This window comes from Xenopus laevis, chromosome 1L, assembly GCF_017654675.1.
Source record: "Xenopus laevis strain J_2021 chromosome 1L, Xenopus_laevis_v10.1, whole genome shotgun sequence".
Lineage (NCBI taxonomy): Eukaryota > Metazoa > Chordata > Amphibia > Anura > Pipidae > Xenopus > Xenopus laevis.
The window spans coordinates 209877642-209891445 of NC_054371.1; the positions used below are offsets into that span (position 1 = coordinate 209877642).

At 38.8% G+C, this 13804-nt stretch overlaps 2 protein-coding genes across 3 annotated transcripts in view; one reads left to right on the forward strand and one right to left on the reverse strand.

Annotated features, from left to right (window-relative positions):
- Window positions 1-267: 267 nt before the first annotated feature.
- Window positions 268-3857, forward strand: mocs2.L (molybdenum cofactor synthesis 2 L homeolog). Of its 2 annotated transcripts, none has more exons than XM_041569371.1 (4): window positions 268-388; window positions 975-1128; window positions 2188-2311; window positions 3611-3857. In XM_041569371.1, exons 1-4 carry the CDS (start codon window positions 268-270, stop codon window positions 3683-3685), a joined length of 474 nt encoding a protein of 157 aa, XP_041425305.1. In that variant the 3' UTR covers window positions 3686-3857. The 2 variants fall into 2 exon arrangements, with proteins under 2 accessions (XP_041425305.1, XP_041425308.1); XM_041569374.1 differs by having other exon boundaries at window positions 3516-3653.
- Window positions 3858-9570: 5713 nt separating this feature from the next.
- The window catches only part of itga2.L (integrin subunit alpha 2 L homeolog), a 70313-nt gene continuing 66079 nt past the window's right edge, over window positions 9571-13804 (reverse strand). The window contains exons 27-30 of the mRNA XM_018266172.2: window positions 13087-13200; window positions 12259-12348; window positions 11384-11500; window positions 9571-10750 (exon numbers count right to left, since the gene is read on the reverse strand). Coding sequence (XP_018121661.1) covers window positions 10673-10750; window positions 11384-11500; window positions 12259-12348; window positions 13087-13200 — 399 coding nt within the window. The 3' untranslated portion in view covers window positions 9571-10672. The remainder of the gene's footprint in view (window positions 10751-11383; window positions 11501-12258; window positions 12349-13086; window positions 13201-13804) is intronic.

Genomic DNA, 13804 nt, shown 5'->3' on the forward strand with positions numbered 1-13804 from the left:
ATATATATATTATTTATTTTGCGTGTGAGGCTCTCTTAGAGGCCTGAGCTGACTTTTTTTCTATTTATGTATAGTTCCTTGCTAAATATATTATATTGGAATAGTTTATTCTAAATATATTATTGTTGCTTTTAGGACAAACCTGGGTAGTGACTATGATTAGTATGTAAGGTGTTCATAAAAGGAAAAAGACAGAGAACCCCTAAACATGCAGGTATAAGAACATTTCTGTGCAGCTAGACTATAATCATTTCTGTTGTAGCTGAAATGGATGAAGATGTAGAGGAGCCTAAAGATTTTGTTAAGATCACACACAATCGACTGTCTGCTGATGAAGTTTCCCAGTTAGTTACTTCCCCCTCTTGTGGTGCTGTTTCCCTCTTTATTGGTAAGTGCTGAATATTCTGTCTATCATCATCTGTCTGTCTGTCTCTCTCTGGAGGAACACCAGTTTCCCCATCACTGGCCTAAAGTCTTGTAAAAGACTGCGTAATTGCCAGAAAACCATATTATTATTATTATTATTATTATTATTATTATTATTATTATTAATAATAGTAATAAGGAAATCAATTGGAAGGAACAATATGCAATATTTGATAACCCTACAGATTTTGAAAAGACTGTCCTGTTTTAGTAAACATTGATACTTGCATATTAGTACAGTTATGGGGCCCAATTTCTTGAAATCTGTTATCCAGAGGGCTCTGTATTATAGAAAGACATCTCTCATAGACTACATTTTATCCAAATAATCCAAGTTACCAGTTTTTCTGTAATAATAAAACAGTATCTGGTACTTAATCCCAACTAAAATATAATTAATCCTTATTTGAGGCAAAACTAGCCTATTGGGTTTATTTAATGTTTACATGATTTCCTAGACTTAAGGTATGGAGATACAAATTACTGAAAGATCTGTTATCTGGAAAACCCCAGGTCTCAAGTGTGTATACACAAATGTGTTTTTTCAGGCACTACAAGAAATACTTTTGAAGGGAAGAAAGTTGTCCGGCTGGAGTATGAATCGTATATACCTATGGCAGAAATGGAAATTAAGAAAATCTTTGCAGATGTAAGGCAGCAATGGCTACACGTGAAACATTTGGCAGTGCATCATAGACTTGGGTGAGGATGTAATGAGCTGCCAAAAAGATCTGTTTGGAAGGAGGTGGAAAGGATATTGGCACTTGCATGAATGTCATGTATGGTTTTCTATTGTGATTTTTTTTTATATATATTTCTTGTTAAAGGTCTGAATATGTGACAAAATGTTATTTTTGCACAATAAAAAAGATTTTGTCATTTTGTTAAGCAAGTCCTGTGAGTGATGAGTTATTGCTGTGAATGTGCTTGTTGAACTACCACTCAGCACCCAGGCAGTTGGTGGATTGTTTTACGTGTGCCCTCTATTTCTATGATAAATAATTATTTCTCTTAATGGTTTTGTGACCTTAGGCCACTAGGTGTCAGTAGTGTCAAAGGGAAAGAATGTACACAGAGTGTAAGACCCCAGCCACTAGGAAGAGATAGAGTTAGGAGGGTATATAAAGGGGAACCAAGCCCAGTTTGGGGTTCTTGGTCAGAGGAGGTGACAGCAGTAACGGCTGTGAAGTAGGTTGGACCCACTTCATTTACAGGGGTAGGATTAGACAGAGGAGAGTAGCTCAAGTGAAGTAACTACTAGGTACTCGAGATAAACAGACTATTTAGGATGGGAGCCTGAAACCCCAACGAGGACAGATATGTCTTATAGCTGACTGATATTCCATAGGAAGGAACCACAGTGATAAATTATGGCTAGTAACCAGAAGCCTTTGGCATGTGTCGTCACCAAAAAAGTCTCATCTGGTGAAGGACAGAGGGGCATTTAGACAAGTTTATGCTTCTTCTTTTATACTTTCTTGAGCTGCAAACTGAAAAACTAAAGCCAGTTTCAGCTTCCTCCTTGCTGTGGTTCTTACTGTGAGAAGAGGAGAAGGAAGTTAATCAGATTACCAATGCACAGAAAAAACTACTACCCCCCCCTCTATTTTGGTTATCTGTGTGCAGAAACAGACACAAAAAAATAGAAAGGTCAGCTAATTACTAGAAATAGTAAGTGTCAAAACAAACAATGAACTGTTAGGGCTTTATAATAAAAACAATAGCTGCATAAATTGATTGTGTTTCTGCTTTGAATTACAGACTGGTGCCTGTGTCAGAAGCCAGCGTGGTTATAGCTGTTTCCTCTCCGCATAGATCTGACTCGTTGGATGCTGTGAAATATTGCATAAATAAGCTAAAAGCTACAGTCCCTATCTGGAAAAAGGTAAATTCACAGACATTCGTATTATCCAACATAGTAAATATGACACTCGTTTAAAAACAAATTATATCTGAGATCTTGCTGATTTGGTCTGTGGATAAAGTCCACTAACCCATTTAGGGCCAAGGCCAACAGGGAGATTTGTCTTCTGAAAATGTTTCTCCACTGGTAGTTATTGAAATTGCCAGTGTAAAACCTATGCATCACAAAATTGCTTAAAGTCTTCTTGCAAGGCAACTTTGGGCGACTTCGGAAAATGAAGCAATGTGAGCGATTTCAGCTATTGCTGATGGAGACGCATGTCTGGAGATTTGCCCGCAGTAGCACAAATTTATTGTGGGCGACAAATCTCCCAGTCAGCATTACTCTTATTACATTTTTCAATCTAGAACCATCTGCCACAATACCATCTACCAAAACAAAAGCTGTTACCAAGGCTATTTGGGGTCATCCAGTGAGTTAATCTAGGGGCGGGGGAAAATGCAGTACACAGATGGGGGGGGGGAGTATGAAGAGTTAATGCAATAAGTTGCAAATATATTCTGGCACATTTCATGTAACATACAAATACATAGTAACATAGTAAGTTCGGTTGAAAAAAAACATCCATCAAGTTCAACCTTTTAACTTTTTTAACCTGCCTAACTGCCAGTTGATCCAGAGGATGGCAAAAAAAAAAAACCATCTGAAAAACCCTGCCTCAGAGGGTGAAAATATTCCTTCCTGAATTCAAAATCGGACTAGTCCCTGGATCACTATGAGCTATCTCCCATAACCCTGTATTCCCTCACTTGCTAAACACCATCCAACCCCTTCTTAAAGCTATCTAATGTATCAGCCTGTACCACTGATTCAGGGAGACAATTCCACATCTTCACAGCTCTCACTGTAACAAACCCCTTCTGAATATTTAGGCGGAACCTCTTTCCTTCTAATCGGAATGGGTGACCTCATGTTTACTGGTAAATAAAGCATTAGAGAGATTATTATATGATCCCCTTATATATTTATACATAGTCATCATATCACCCCTTAAGCGCCTCTTCTCCAGCGTGAACATCCCCAATTGGCCAGTCTTTCCTCATAGCTAAGATTTCCCATACCTTTTACCAGCTTAGTTGCCCTTCTCTGTAACCTCTCTAATACAATAATGTCCTAGAATGGTATCAAATAAACCACTGGCTCTTCTACTTGACCATTTTCATAGCTATATCTCTACAACATGTTGCATTGATGCTGAAGAATACCATGACGAGTAGTAGATGATACAAGGCTCACATTTCATTTGGATTATACCTACAGGAGGTCTATGAAGAGGAGAGCTACAAATGGAAAGAAAATAAAGAGTGTTTTTGGAAAAACCAAGATGAAGTATGACTCAGATGTTTGATTTATGCCTTCATAATCAGCACAGGAACATTTAATAAGCCTCATGTTTGTATATTTTACTGTGTTATTCAATGATAAATGTGTTGTTTTCAACATTTTTTCATGTTTAACAGTAGGTTTTGATCTAAGTTGAGTGATGCATTAAAAACTCTTACTCTTCGGTCCATGTTATTTATTGGCCTATTCATCATGTCTCTAGCACCGACATACAAATAGGAAGAGATCTTATTGTTTACGCAGGCCATCAATGAGATGCATATTTTCATATGTAAGAGCAGAGGCTGCCCTTTAGCTTGTTATGCAAGAAATGTTCTTTAGATCTCAATAAAACAGCAGCAATTAGTGATCTAAAATACATTACAGTCTTCTGCTGGGGCCTAGGCAACTTGAATGACTCCCCAGTTCTTGGAGCCACCTTCAAGTCTGTTTATACTTCCTATGAAAGCAAACAAATATACAGTATATGGTAATGGATTTAAGCAATATAAATGTTGGTCAGTAATCGCATTTGTATATTCTACTTGTCATTACAGTTTATTAAACACATTGAGGGGCATTATAGCTTAAAAGGAACATAGCATAACGTAACATGGTTGGGGTTTAAAAACATATGTCGGCACGTTACACTTTAAAGGAGAAGGAAAGGCAATTTACATTGGTGACGCCTAAAGTTAGGCACCCCAAGCGATTATATTTACTTACCTGACACTCCAGGCTAGTGCTCCTATCAGCAGAAAACCACACCAGTCCAGGGGTTCTTCTAGCAAACACCACGGAGTGATCCTCTTGAAATTTCCCGGGGCAGATGCATGCACAGTAGAATGAAATAGCCGACTTTTTCGTTGAAGTTCGGCTTTTCGCTCTACTGCATGTGTACAGCCGTGAGAAGAAAGAAGAATCAGGAAGACGATCTCTCCCTGGTGCTCACTGGAAGAACCCTGGGTCGGTGCAATTTTCTGCTGATAGGAGCACTGGCCCGGGTTGTCAGGTAAGTAAATATAGTCACTCTGGGGTGCCTAACATTTGGCTCCACAAAGTGTAATTTGCAATTCGTTCTACTTTAAAAGAGAAACAAACCCTTAATAAAAAAAAAACCCCTACCCCCCAGCATAGCTGCCCCAAGATGGTGACCCCCCCCGTGACAAGTTTGAAGTCGCGAAACAGAGAATTGCTCCAACTGCGCATGCGTCGATTCGCCGGTCTCATTCCAAAGATTACAGAAGAGAAGAAGATGGCGCCAGTGAACTCCGCTGGACAGAATCTGCACAGAGGGGTAAGTACAGAGTTAGGGGCATTTGCCCGGGGGGGGCAGCTAGGCTGGGGGTAGGGGGTCTATGTAGGTTAGGTGGGTAGGGTTTTTTTATTAAGGGTTTGTTTCTCCTTTAAAGGAGAACTAAACCCTAAAAATTAATTTAATTAAAATGCCATAATTTACATGCTGTACTTTGTAAGGATTCGTCGCGTATGAACGCACGCGGCAAGATGGGCGTAAATGTAGACACGTGCATCATCACGCACCGCACGCCGAAATGGACACTGGCGTCTAAACGTCCGCTAACGTGATTGTGTACGGTGTCATGACGCAGGCGTCACTACGTTAACTGCCAAAACGCCCTCCTTAAAAGAACGCTCAGGGAAAGGTTCTGTGCTTGGTGATAAACTTTGCTCCTGTGAACTTGTATCCTGACTATTTGATTCCAGTTTTGACTTCTGCTAGATACCCTGACTACACTTGATCTCCACCTACATTTGACCTCAGCCTGCTTATTCAATTACGCTTGATCTCTGCCTGCATCGACCTTTGCCTGCATAACGATTACGATTGAACTCTGCCTGCACTGACCCCGGCCTGCCCATTCGAATTCTCTTTCTGCTTAACCTCAGCCGAACCACTACTCCACGTGAACAGTTTTGTTACTCTCCAGATTGGTCACATCTCCTCACATCTTGGCTCTAGACAGGTGAAGCCTGATAATCTTATTATACCATCTTAAAGTTTCAACTTGTCAATAGCAGCAATGATCCAGGACTTCAAACTTGTCACAGGGGGTCACCATCTTGGAAAGTGTCTGTGACACTCACATGCTCAGTGGGCTCTGAGCAGCTGTTGAGAAGCTAAACTTAGGGGTCATCACAAATTATCAAGCAGAAAATGAGGTTGGTCTGTAATATAAGCTGATGCTACAGGGCTGATTATTAGTGATGGGCGAATTTGCGCCGTTTCGCTTCGCCGAAAAATTCGCGAATTTCGCGCGAAATTCGTGAAACGGCGAAAAATTCGCGAAACTGCGCCGTTTTTGACGCCGGCGCCCGTTTTTCCGACGCCGGCGCCCGAATTTTTTCCGCGAATTTCCGCGGGAGTTTCGCGAATTTATTCGCTGGCGGCGAATCGCGCAAATTCGCCGCGAATTCGCGCCTGGCGAATAAATTCGCCCATCACTACTGATTATTAAATTCTGATGCTAATTGCACTGGTTTCTGTGCTGCCATGTAGTAATTATCTGTATTAATTACTAATCAGCCTTACATATCTTCTTTGCTTAAGGGTGGTGATTGCCTTGGGCTGGTACAGAAGCTCAGAACATAATGTACAACATTTCTAGCCTACCTGTTTAGTTAGGCTTTAGTTCTCCTTTAAGGCCCCTTTTAAAAATTCCACAGATGAACATTTGCACCTTCTATACACTGGACTGGTTTCCACCGATGTAGGTGGTTTTATAAAGCTTCGAACAGTCGTCTTTGTTTGGAATGGGATTTTCATAGAAGCCTTAATATTACTGAAATACAGTACCTAGAATGCATAGAAATCTTTGATGTCTAAACAACTTTCAATGGGATTTTGATGCCATTTTTTTTCCATGCCATGGGATTTTCAACAATTTTTATTAAAAGTTTTGACAAAATGAGGACCAGGTTCCTCATAAAAAAAACGGTCAAAGGAGGAATGAATTAGAAATTTGTTTCTGTAAATTAATTGAAAGCAGGGCAGATAGCAACCCTTCCAACACTTTCCATTGTCTCTGTTATATATCCGGCACCTATTAGTGATGTGAGGGTCAAAAAACATTTAACTTGCACCCAATCTTAACCCGCAATTACCTAATCCGATATGTCCTTTCTCTGATAACTAGTGATGAGCGAATTTGCGCCGTTTTGCTTTGCCAAAAAATTAGCGAAATTCGCGAAACTGCAAAAAATTCGCGAAGTGGTGCCAGTGTCCGTTTTTGATGCCGGCGTCCGTTTTTTTGACGCCGGCATCCATTTTTTGGGGAAAATGCGTTGGTGTCCAAAAAACAGATGGCGGCGTCCATTTTTTTAGATGCTGGCGAAAATTCAAAATTTTCGTGGCCGTTTCGCATATTTATTCGCCGGCGGCGAATCGCGCAAATTCGCGCCTGGCGAAAAAATTCGCCCATCATTAGTGATAACTAGTACAAACTAGTTCTGCCCTGTGACTTGTAGAGCTCCTTTGCCTTTTATTTGAGACTTTTAACCAATAATGATTTCAGTAAGGATTACTGCTATGTGTAATATCCTGCTACACAACCAGATTTTAAAATTCGACAAGTGGAAGGACGGCGAGATGAACTATATTACGTTACACAATAAGAATGCCCGTCACATGGTCCTTTTGAACTATTTATTTATAAAACGTTTTACAAAGAAAAATCTGCACATTATCAATTCAAGTCTTTATTACAAAAGGGTATATCGTACAGCACAAGTTTAAGTCACGCAAAAATGATCGATCTATATTTTGTGACAAAGAGGGGGGTTATTTATCAAGATCTGAATTTATCTCAATATCGGCTGCTACAAACTTCGATGTAACCCGCTGGGGTTTTTAACACTTATTTATTATTACATTTTCCCGAAAATTTGGTTTGCGGTAAAAGCTCAGATTTTCACGATTTTCTCGTGAATTTTCCCCCGAATTCTCCGAAGTTTTCACCCGAAAGCTCCAAAACAAAGTGAAATTGCCCGAAACCCCCGACACAACCAAAAATCAATGGGACTGTTCCCCTTGACTTTTATGCAACCTCGACAGGTTTGAGATGCCGTGGTTTTTAGCCTTCGGGGTTTAATGAATTCTGAAAAATTCGTGATTTTTTTAAAAGTCCGATTTTATAAAAAAAAAATCATGAACTTTTAAAATTTCGGGTATTCAGAGCTTAGTAAATAACCCTCTGAATGTTTGGGAACCAAATGCTTTCATCGCGAAAAAAAATGGAAATTTCAGCTCTAAAATAATATCTGTTATTGTCTGGTAAGGTAAAAAAACAAATTGAGGTTACATTTTGCCCTGAAATGTTTGAAACTGTATTGTGGCCAATCAGAGACAGGAACACAGTGTAGCATTGTATTTTTCATTCCATTATAAAGATCCTTCATTCCACAGTTGTACCCTGGAGTCACATACAAGTTGTATTCTCTTAAGCATGTTCTAATTTATTTTTGTGGCATCTGACTTTTTTGGCAAACATGAAAATTTGAGGGCTTTTTTTTGTCTATATTGGTTTGTGAATACCCACCCCTTGCACCCTTCACTGGCACCTCGATTAGCAAGTTTGGGGTAGAGTGTAATTGTTATCAGATGAGTTGCTAGGTGGCACCAGTAGATGATTTTATACCTCTGTTATATGAAAATAGACAAATGAACGACATAAAGTGCACCAATATTTCAACAAGAAAATAAATTCTGTTCAGCAGAACCCAAGTTAAAGCCACCCATAGATAGAGCCCATGTGGCTAGGTTGTGTACAGTCTGATCTGCAAGCACCGCATAGAAGAAGATAAAGATGTATCACAAATATTCAAATTTGTGAATTCTAGAGTTTCTTTTTACACCCCAATAAACTCAGAATTTTACCAAACTCGAACTTATGGAAAAATACTTTTATATAAAAAATGTAATTGAATAAAAATGTGAAAAACCGAAAAGCAGCAAATTCGTATTCTGCTCAACATTTCCAATGGCTCTACAAAAAATTTGAAAAACTTGAAAAAACTGAAATTGAAAAAAAGAATTTGCTAAAACTTTGCTAGGACAGTTCCAATTGATTTCTGCAATACATCTCCAGCTTTTAGATGCCAGATTTTTACACTCTAGTTTTTTTTCTTTTCGATTTTCTAAAATTCAAGATTTTGAAAGCTCTATTTGGAACTCTTGAGATTATCCCTTAAAAACTGGAATCGCGGTGAATATTCAAAACTGAATGTTGAAAAATCAGCCCCCTAACTGTCACTTCAAAATTTCTGACCCCAAACTGACATATACTATTTTGGAGGGGGTCACTTTCCCTCCTCTGGGTAACCAAACTGTGTTCTGTACAACAATATTTTTGATAAGTAAAATCTTTTTTTGGCTCTATCTTATTCAGCATTATTTAAAACTATAGACCTGTGACTAGACTTATAACCAGTGTTTTCAGTAATACCAACAATTTTATTTACATTATTCACAAGGTACATACATTTAAATTTACTCCAAAAAATATATTTATTTTAGAGATGTCAACCCAACCAGATTTTCTCTTTTTCAGTAGGTTGACGTCTCTGCTATTTATTGTGACTTCTATAGGAGAACATTTTCAACATAATTTTACATTATCTTGCTTGGCAGTAAACTGGTCATATTGACTGCTCATCCTTGTTATTCTGATTGAGACTGCAGTTGGTAAATGAATCTCCCTGCCTGCTAATCTACACCCCGCACCCTCAATCCATTTATTAGACAATGCTTAGACAGATGGGAGGCTTGGGTATAATATAAGGAGAATTATGGGGAAATAAAACAAACAGATTCTATATGTGAGGAACAGGGTAAGCTGCAGTACCTACAGAGAACCAAGCCTTGCAATTAGTCTTTTTTGTTAATTTTTAGTGATAGGTGAATTTATTTGGCAGGCATGAATTTGCAGTGAATTACCCCGCCAGCAAATAGATTTGCAAAATTGGTGCGAAAATTAGTTGTAGAAAAGTTCTTTGACGCCGGTGGCGGCACACGCTCATTGACTTAATGTCAAGATTTGCATTTCGTGCATTTTTCTGGTGAAGCGAAACGGGACAAATTCGCCAATCACTATTCATTTTATAATATTATTGTCGTAAGACAAACATAACAGTAAACTGTCCCTCTAAAAAGGGTTTTTCGGTTAAATCCCTGCTTGGTATACATCCACGTACATTTGCTCATTTACAGATTGCTCGCTTTTGATCTTTTTTAGATCATTATGTCAGCTTGAAATGATAACATCTAACATTGTCCCAAGGTCAGAAAAACAGCAGTTCAGTTCAATGATCCCCAACCAGTGGCTCACTAGTAACATGTTGTTTACCAGCTCCTTGCAAGTTGCTCCCAATGGCCTCAAAGCAGGTGCTTCTTTTTTAATTCTAGGCAAGATTTGGTTTCATAAAAACACATGTAGTACTAAACAGAGCCTCCTGTGGGCTGACTATCCACATAAGGACTACCAAATAGCCAATCACAGTCCTTATTTTTCACCCACAGGAATTTTTTTCATGCTTGTGTTGCTCCCCAACTCGTTTTACTCGTGTGGCTCACAGGTAAAAAAAAGGTCAGGGATCCCTGGTTCAAGTGTATGGTTGAGCATACGTCACAGAGAAGTGGTGGCAGAAGTGCAGTTTATAAGACATAAAAAATTTTCACGAAAATCCCCAAATCCCCACTAATGATTTTCCTACATCCAGAGCAGATACCGTTTGAGAAGGACTCCATATGCAGGACTGCAACGCAAATGAACACAGAACATAATCGGATTACGCATCCATAGCAAAGTACCCCAGACCAGCTAGCAGTGTTGTCCCAAAAACACAACTGCACCGCAGTGTTTCTACATTCTGTAAAAAAACCCTATAATTTATCCGTAGCAACAAAAATTTACATTTTTAATTCAGTGCTTGGAGCACAGCGGCAGCATTCATAGGCAGTTCCTTTCTGTTCTACTCCAAGGTTCAGTTTAATTGCGTGGTCTCTGCAATTTCTTCTTCCGTTTTCTGAAGTTTTTGATATTTCCTTTTGAAGAAGCCGAGCTGGAAGAATAAAGTGACATGGTCAGTACAGTATATCGCGAAGAGATGCAGTTTTTGGGGTGTGTCAGTGGCTAAAGTGAGAGACAATTAATTTCCACAGTGGAGCCCGGTCTCAATTTCAATTGAGTTCTATAAGCAGGGCAGGGTGCAAAGTATAGAAAACTTTTTTATTAGCACTTTTCACCCTGCCCCATTTATTATAAATGACCCCTTATGTCTTCCACCTCCTTGAAAACCAGTTATAACATTTATACTAAGTGAAATACTATGCACCCTGTTGCACTGAGATGAATGAAACCTATGAGGACCACAAACAGTGGATTCCACCCAACAAGATTGTCACGCTAAAAGCCATCGGACCCAAAGCAATGGTGATCCATTGGCATTTCCTTTGTGCCAAGACACTGCTGGAGACAGAAGAGGTGGTCGCCATATTGTTTGTGGGGCTGAGCATAATAATATTCTGCAAGGATAAGGGTTTTACATTATCTCCATATTGTACCTGCCCCAGTAATCTCTTGAGCTCTTGATATGAATGGACTCATTTATGTTATAAGGCATGGTTGTACTTTTGGACAATGGATTTCAGTTCTGAGGAACATGCTTTGCTGAAATAATTTAAAAAACAGGTACCTTCCACAAGAGGGCAACCAGTGCAGCTAAAAGAACAAGCCCAGCAATGGCACTTCCAATCACTACTCCAATCGGAACTTCCGATTTCTCTCCAGGCTTTGTTATTGTCAGTGGGATCTATGGCAAAATAAGGATCAGTTTGTGATCAGAAGAAAACAAAAAGAACAGATTCTAAGAGGTAGAGATACTATATATCAGACAGCAGTTCCACATATGTTTTTCAATTTCTGAACACTTAAGAAAGAAAACAACCTCAAGTTCAGCATTCTACATACATATATCTCATGTGCTAATAATGTGTTGTACAACAGCCACCACTATACATTACCATAAGGTATTAATGTAGTGGTTCACCTTTAAGTTAACTTTTAGTATATTATAAAATGGCTAATTCTAAAGAACTTTCAATTGGCCTTAATCTTTTCTTTTTTTTATAGTTTTTGAATTATTTGCCTTCTTCTTAAGCCTCTTTCCAAATGGGGGTCAATGTTCCCATCTAAAAACAAATGCCCTATAAGGCTACAAATGTATTGTTATTGCAACTTTTTATTATTTTTCTTTCTATTCGGGTCTCTCCTATGCATATTCCAGTCTCTTATTTAGATCAATGCATGGTTGCTAGGATAATTTGGACCCTAGTTACCAGATTGCTGAAATTGCAAACTGGAGAGCTGCTGAATAAAAAGCTAAATAACTCAAAAAACCACAAATGATAAAAAATGAAAACCAATTGCTAATTGTGTCACAATACCGCTCTCTTCATCATACTAAAAGGTAAAACCCATTTAAAGTAACACAATGTCACTTCCTTCCCTTCCAATTTTGACAATTCAGTGGATAAAGGCAGTGCACAACTGTACAGAATTCATATTTACCATTACATCTTTGTTGCTGACGACGAATATTTCAGAGTCAATTGTTTCAAGTTTTGCATTTGCAACTAACTCTATAGTCTGGAAATGTGCCTAAAATGAGAGAAGAAACCCAAATTACGACAAACATTCAGTATTCTAGTAATATAATTCTTAAACCATAATGACATTCTTGGACGTCAATCCAATTTTATAACTGGAATTTTCCCCTACGTCCAAAACATTCTGAATAATAGATCCTGTACCTGTAATAATGTTTCAAAATATGCCCATCTTATTGTATATAATTCAAGTGACCTTACATATTCTATTGTGGACATGGTGGGTGATTTGTAGCTATATTAGTGATCTAATGCCCCTCTCATTTATTAATTCCTGCTGCAAATTATAGGGAAGGAAATTAACATCTGAATAATTTTTGGCAATAACTTAACTATTCCCCACATATCTACAAGCTGTGACTGTTATATAAATGAGTGTGCAAAATAAATCGCATGTAATAAAAGGCTAAGCTTATGAACAGGTAAGGTATATACTGCAAACTACTCAGATTCTATGGGGTATATTTATCAAAGAGTGAAGTTAATAGTGAAGTTCCGCCACTAGAGTGAAATTCCGCCACTCCCCATTCATTTCTATGGGATTTTTAAAGGCGTATTCATCAAAGGGTGAACTTTCACTTTCACCCATTGATAAATACGCCTTTCAAAATCCCATAGAAATGAATTGAGAGCTGCGGAATTTCACTCTAGTGGCGGAACTTCACTCTTTGATAAATTTACCCCCAAATGTCCAAACATGACTCTCTGAATCGACTGGCTTCGCACTTACAGCTGCAAATGTTCCGTTCCAGATTCTGGTAGATACATTTACATAATAATCTTCTCTGAGCTGCAGGTTTTCCAGGAAGCATTTGATGGCGACACACCGGGCACTCTCACAGTTCTGTAAAACACAAGGAGAAATACTTATTAACCTCACTCCATACAGTCTGCTTCTTACCTGCCCCGACCCCCCTCAGAGTGTTGAGCAGGGACAGAAATTCCCACTAGTAAATAGAGCATGAAACACTCTCCTGCAGTAGTAGCCTAAAGCTGACCATACACATGTCAATATAAACTGCCAACTCTGCCCCTCCAGATTGTGTTGGCAGCTTATTGTCCCTATACTTGGAACTGCTTGTTCATCTGATATATGTCTTTCAATGGATGTTTGAAAATCTCATTGGCCAACGACTGCATTTATGTGTTTATGTGTTGTGTCTAGTGCTCCCACCTTTTGATAACATTTCTACCGGCCGGTGGTGGAGGCAGGAACAAAAGGGGTGGGCCGTGATGTAAAAGGGGCGGGTTGTGACGTAAAATTGGGTGGCCAGAAGACGGGTTGAGGAGCCATCTTGGCAGAGAAAAGTTAAGTTTCGAGCGGATTGAGGGGCGAGCCAAGGGCTTTTGTTAAAGGAGACATAAAGGATAAATGAAAAAACCCTAATTTTGTAGGCAATTATAAGTAATATATGGTGTTGCTTTTACATGGTGCTAAAAATTAATAT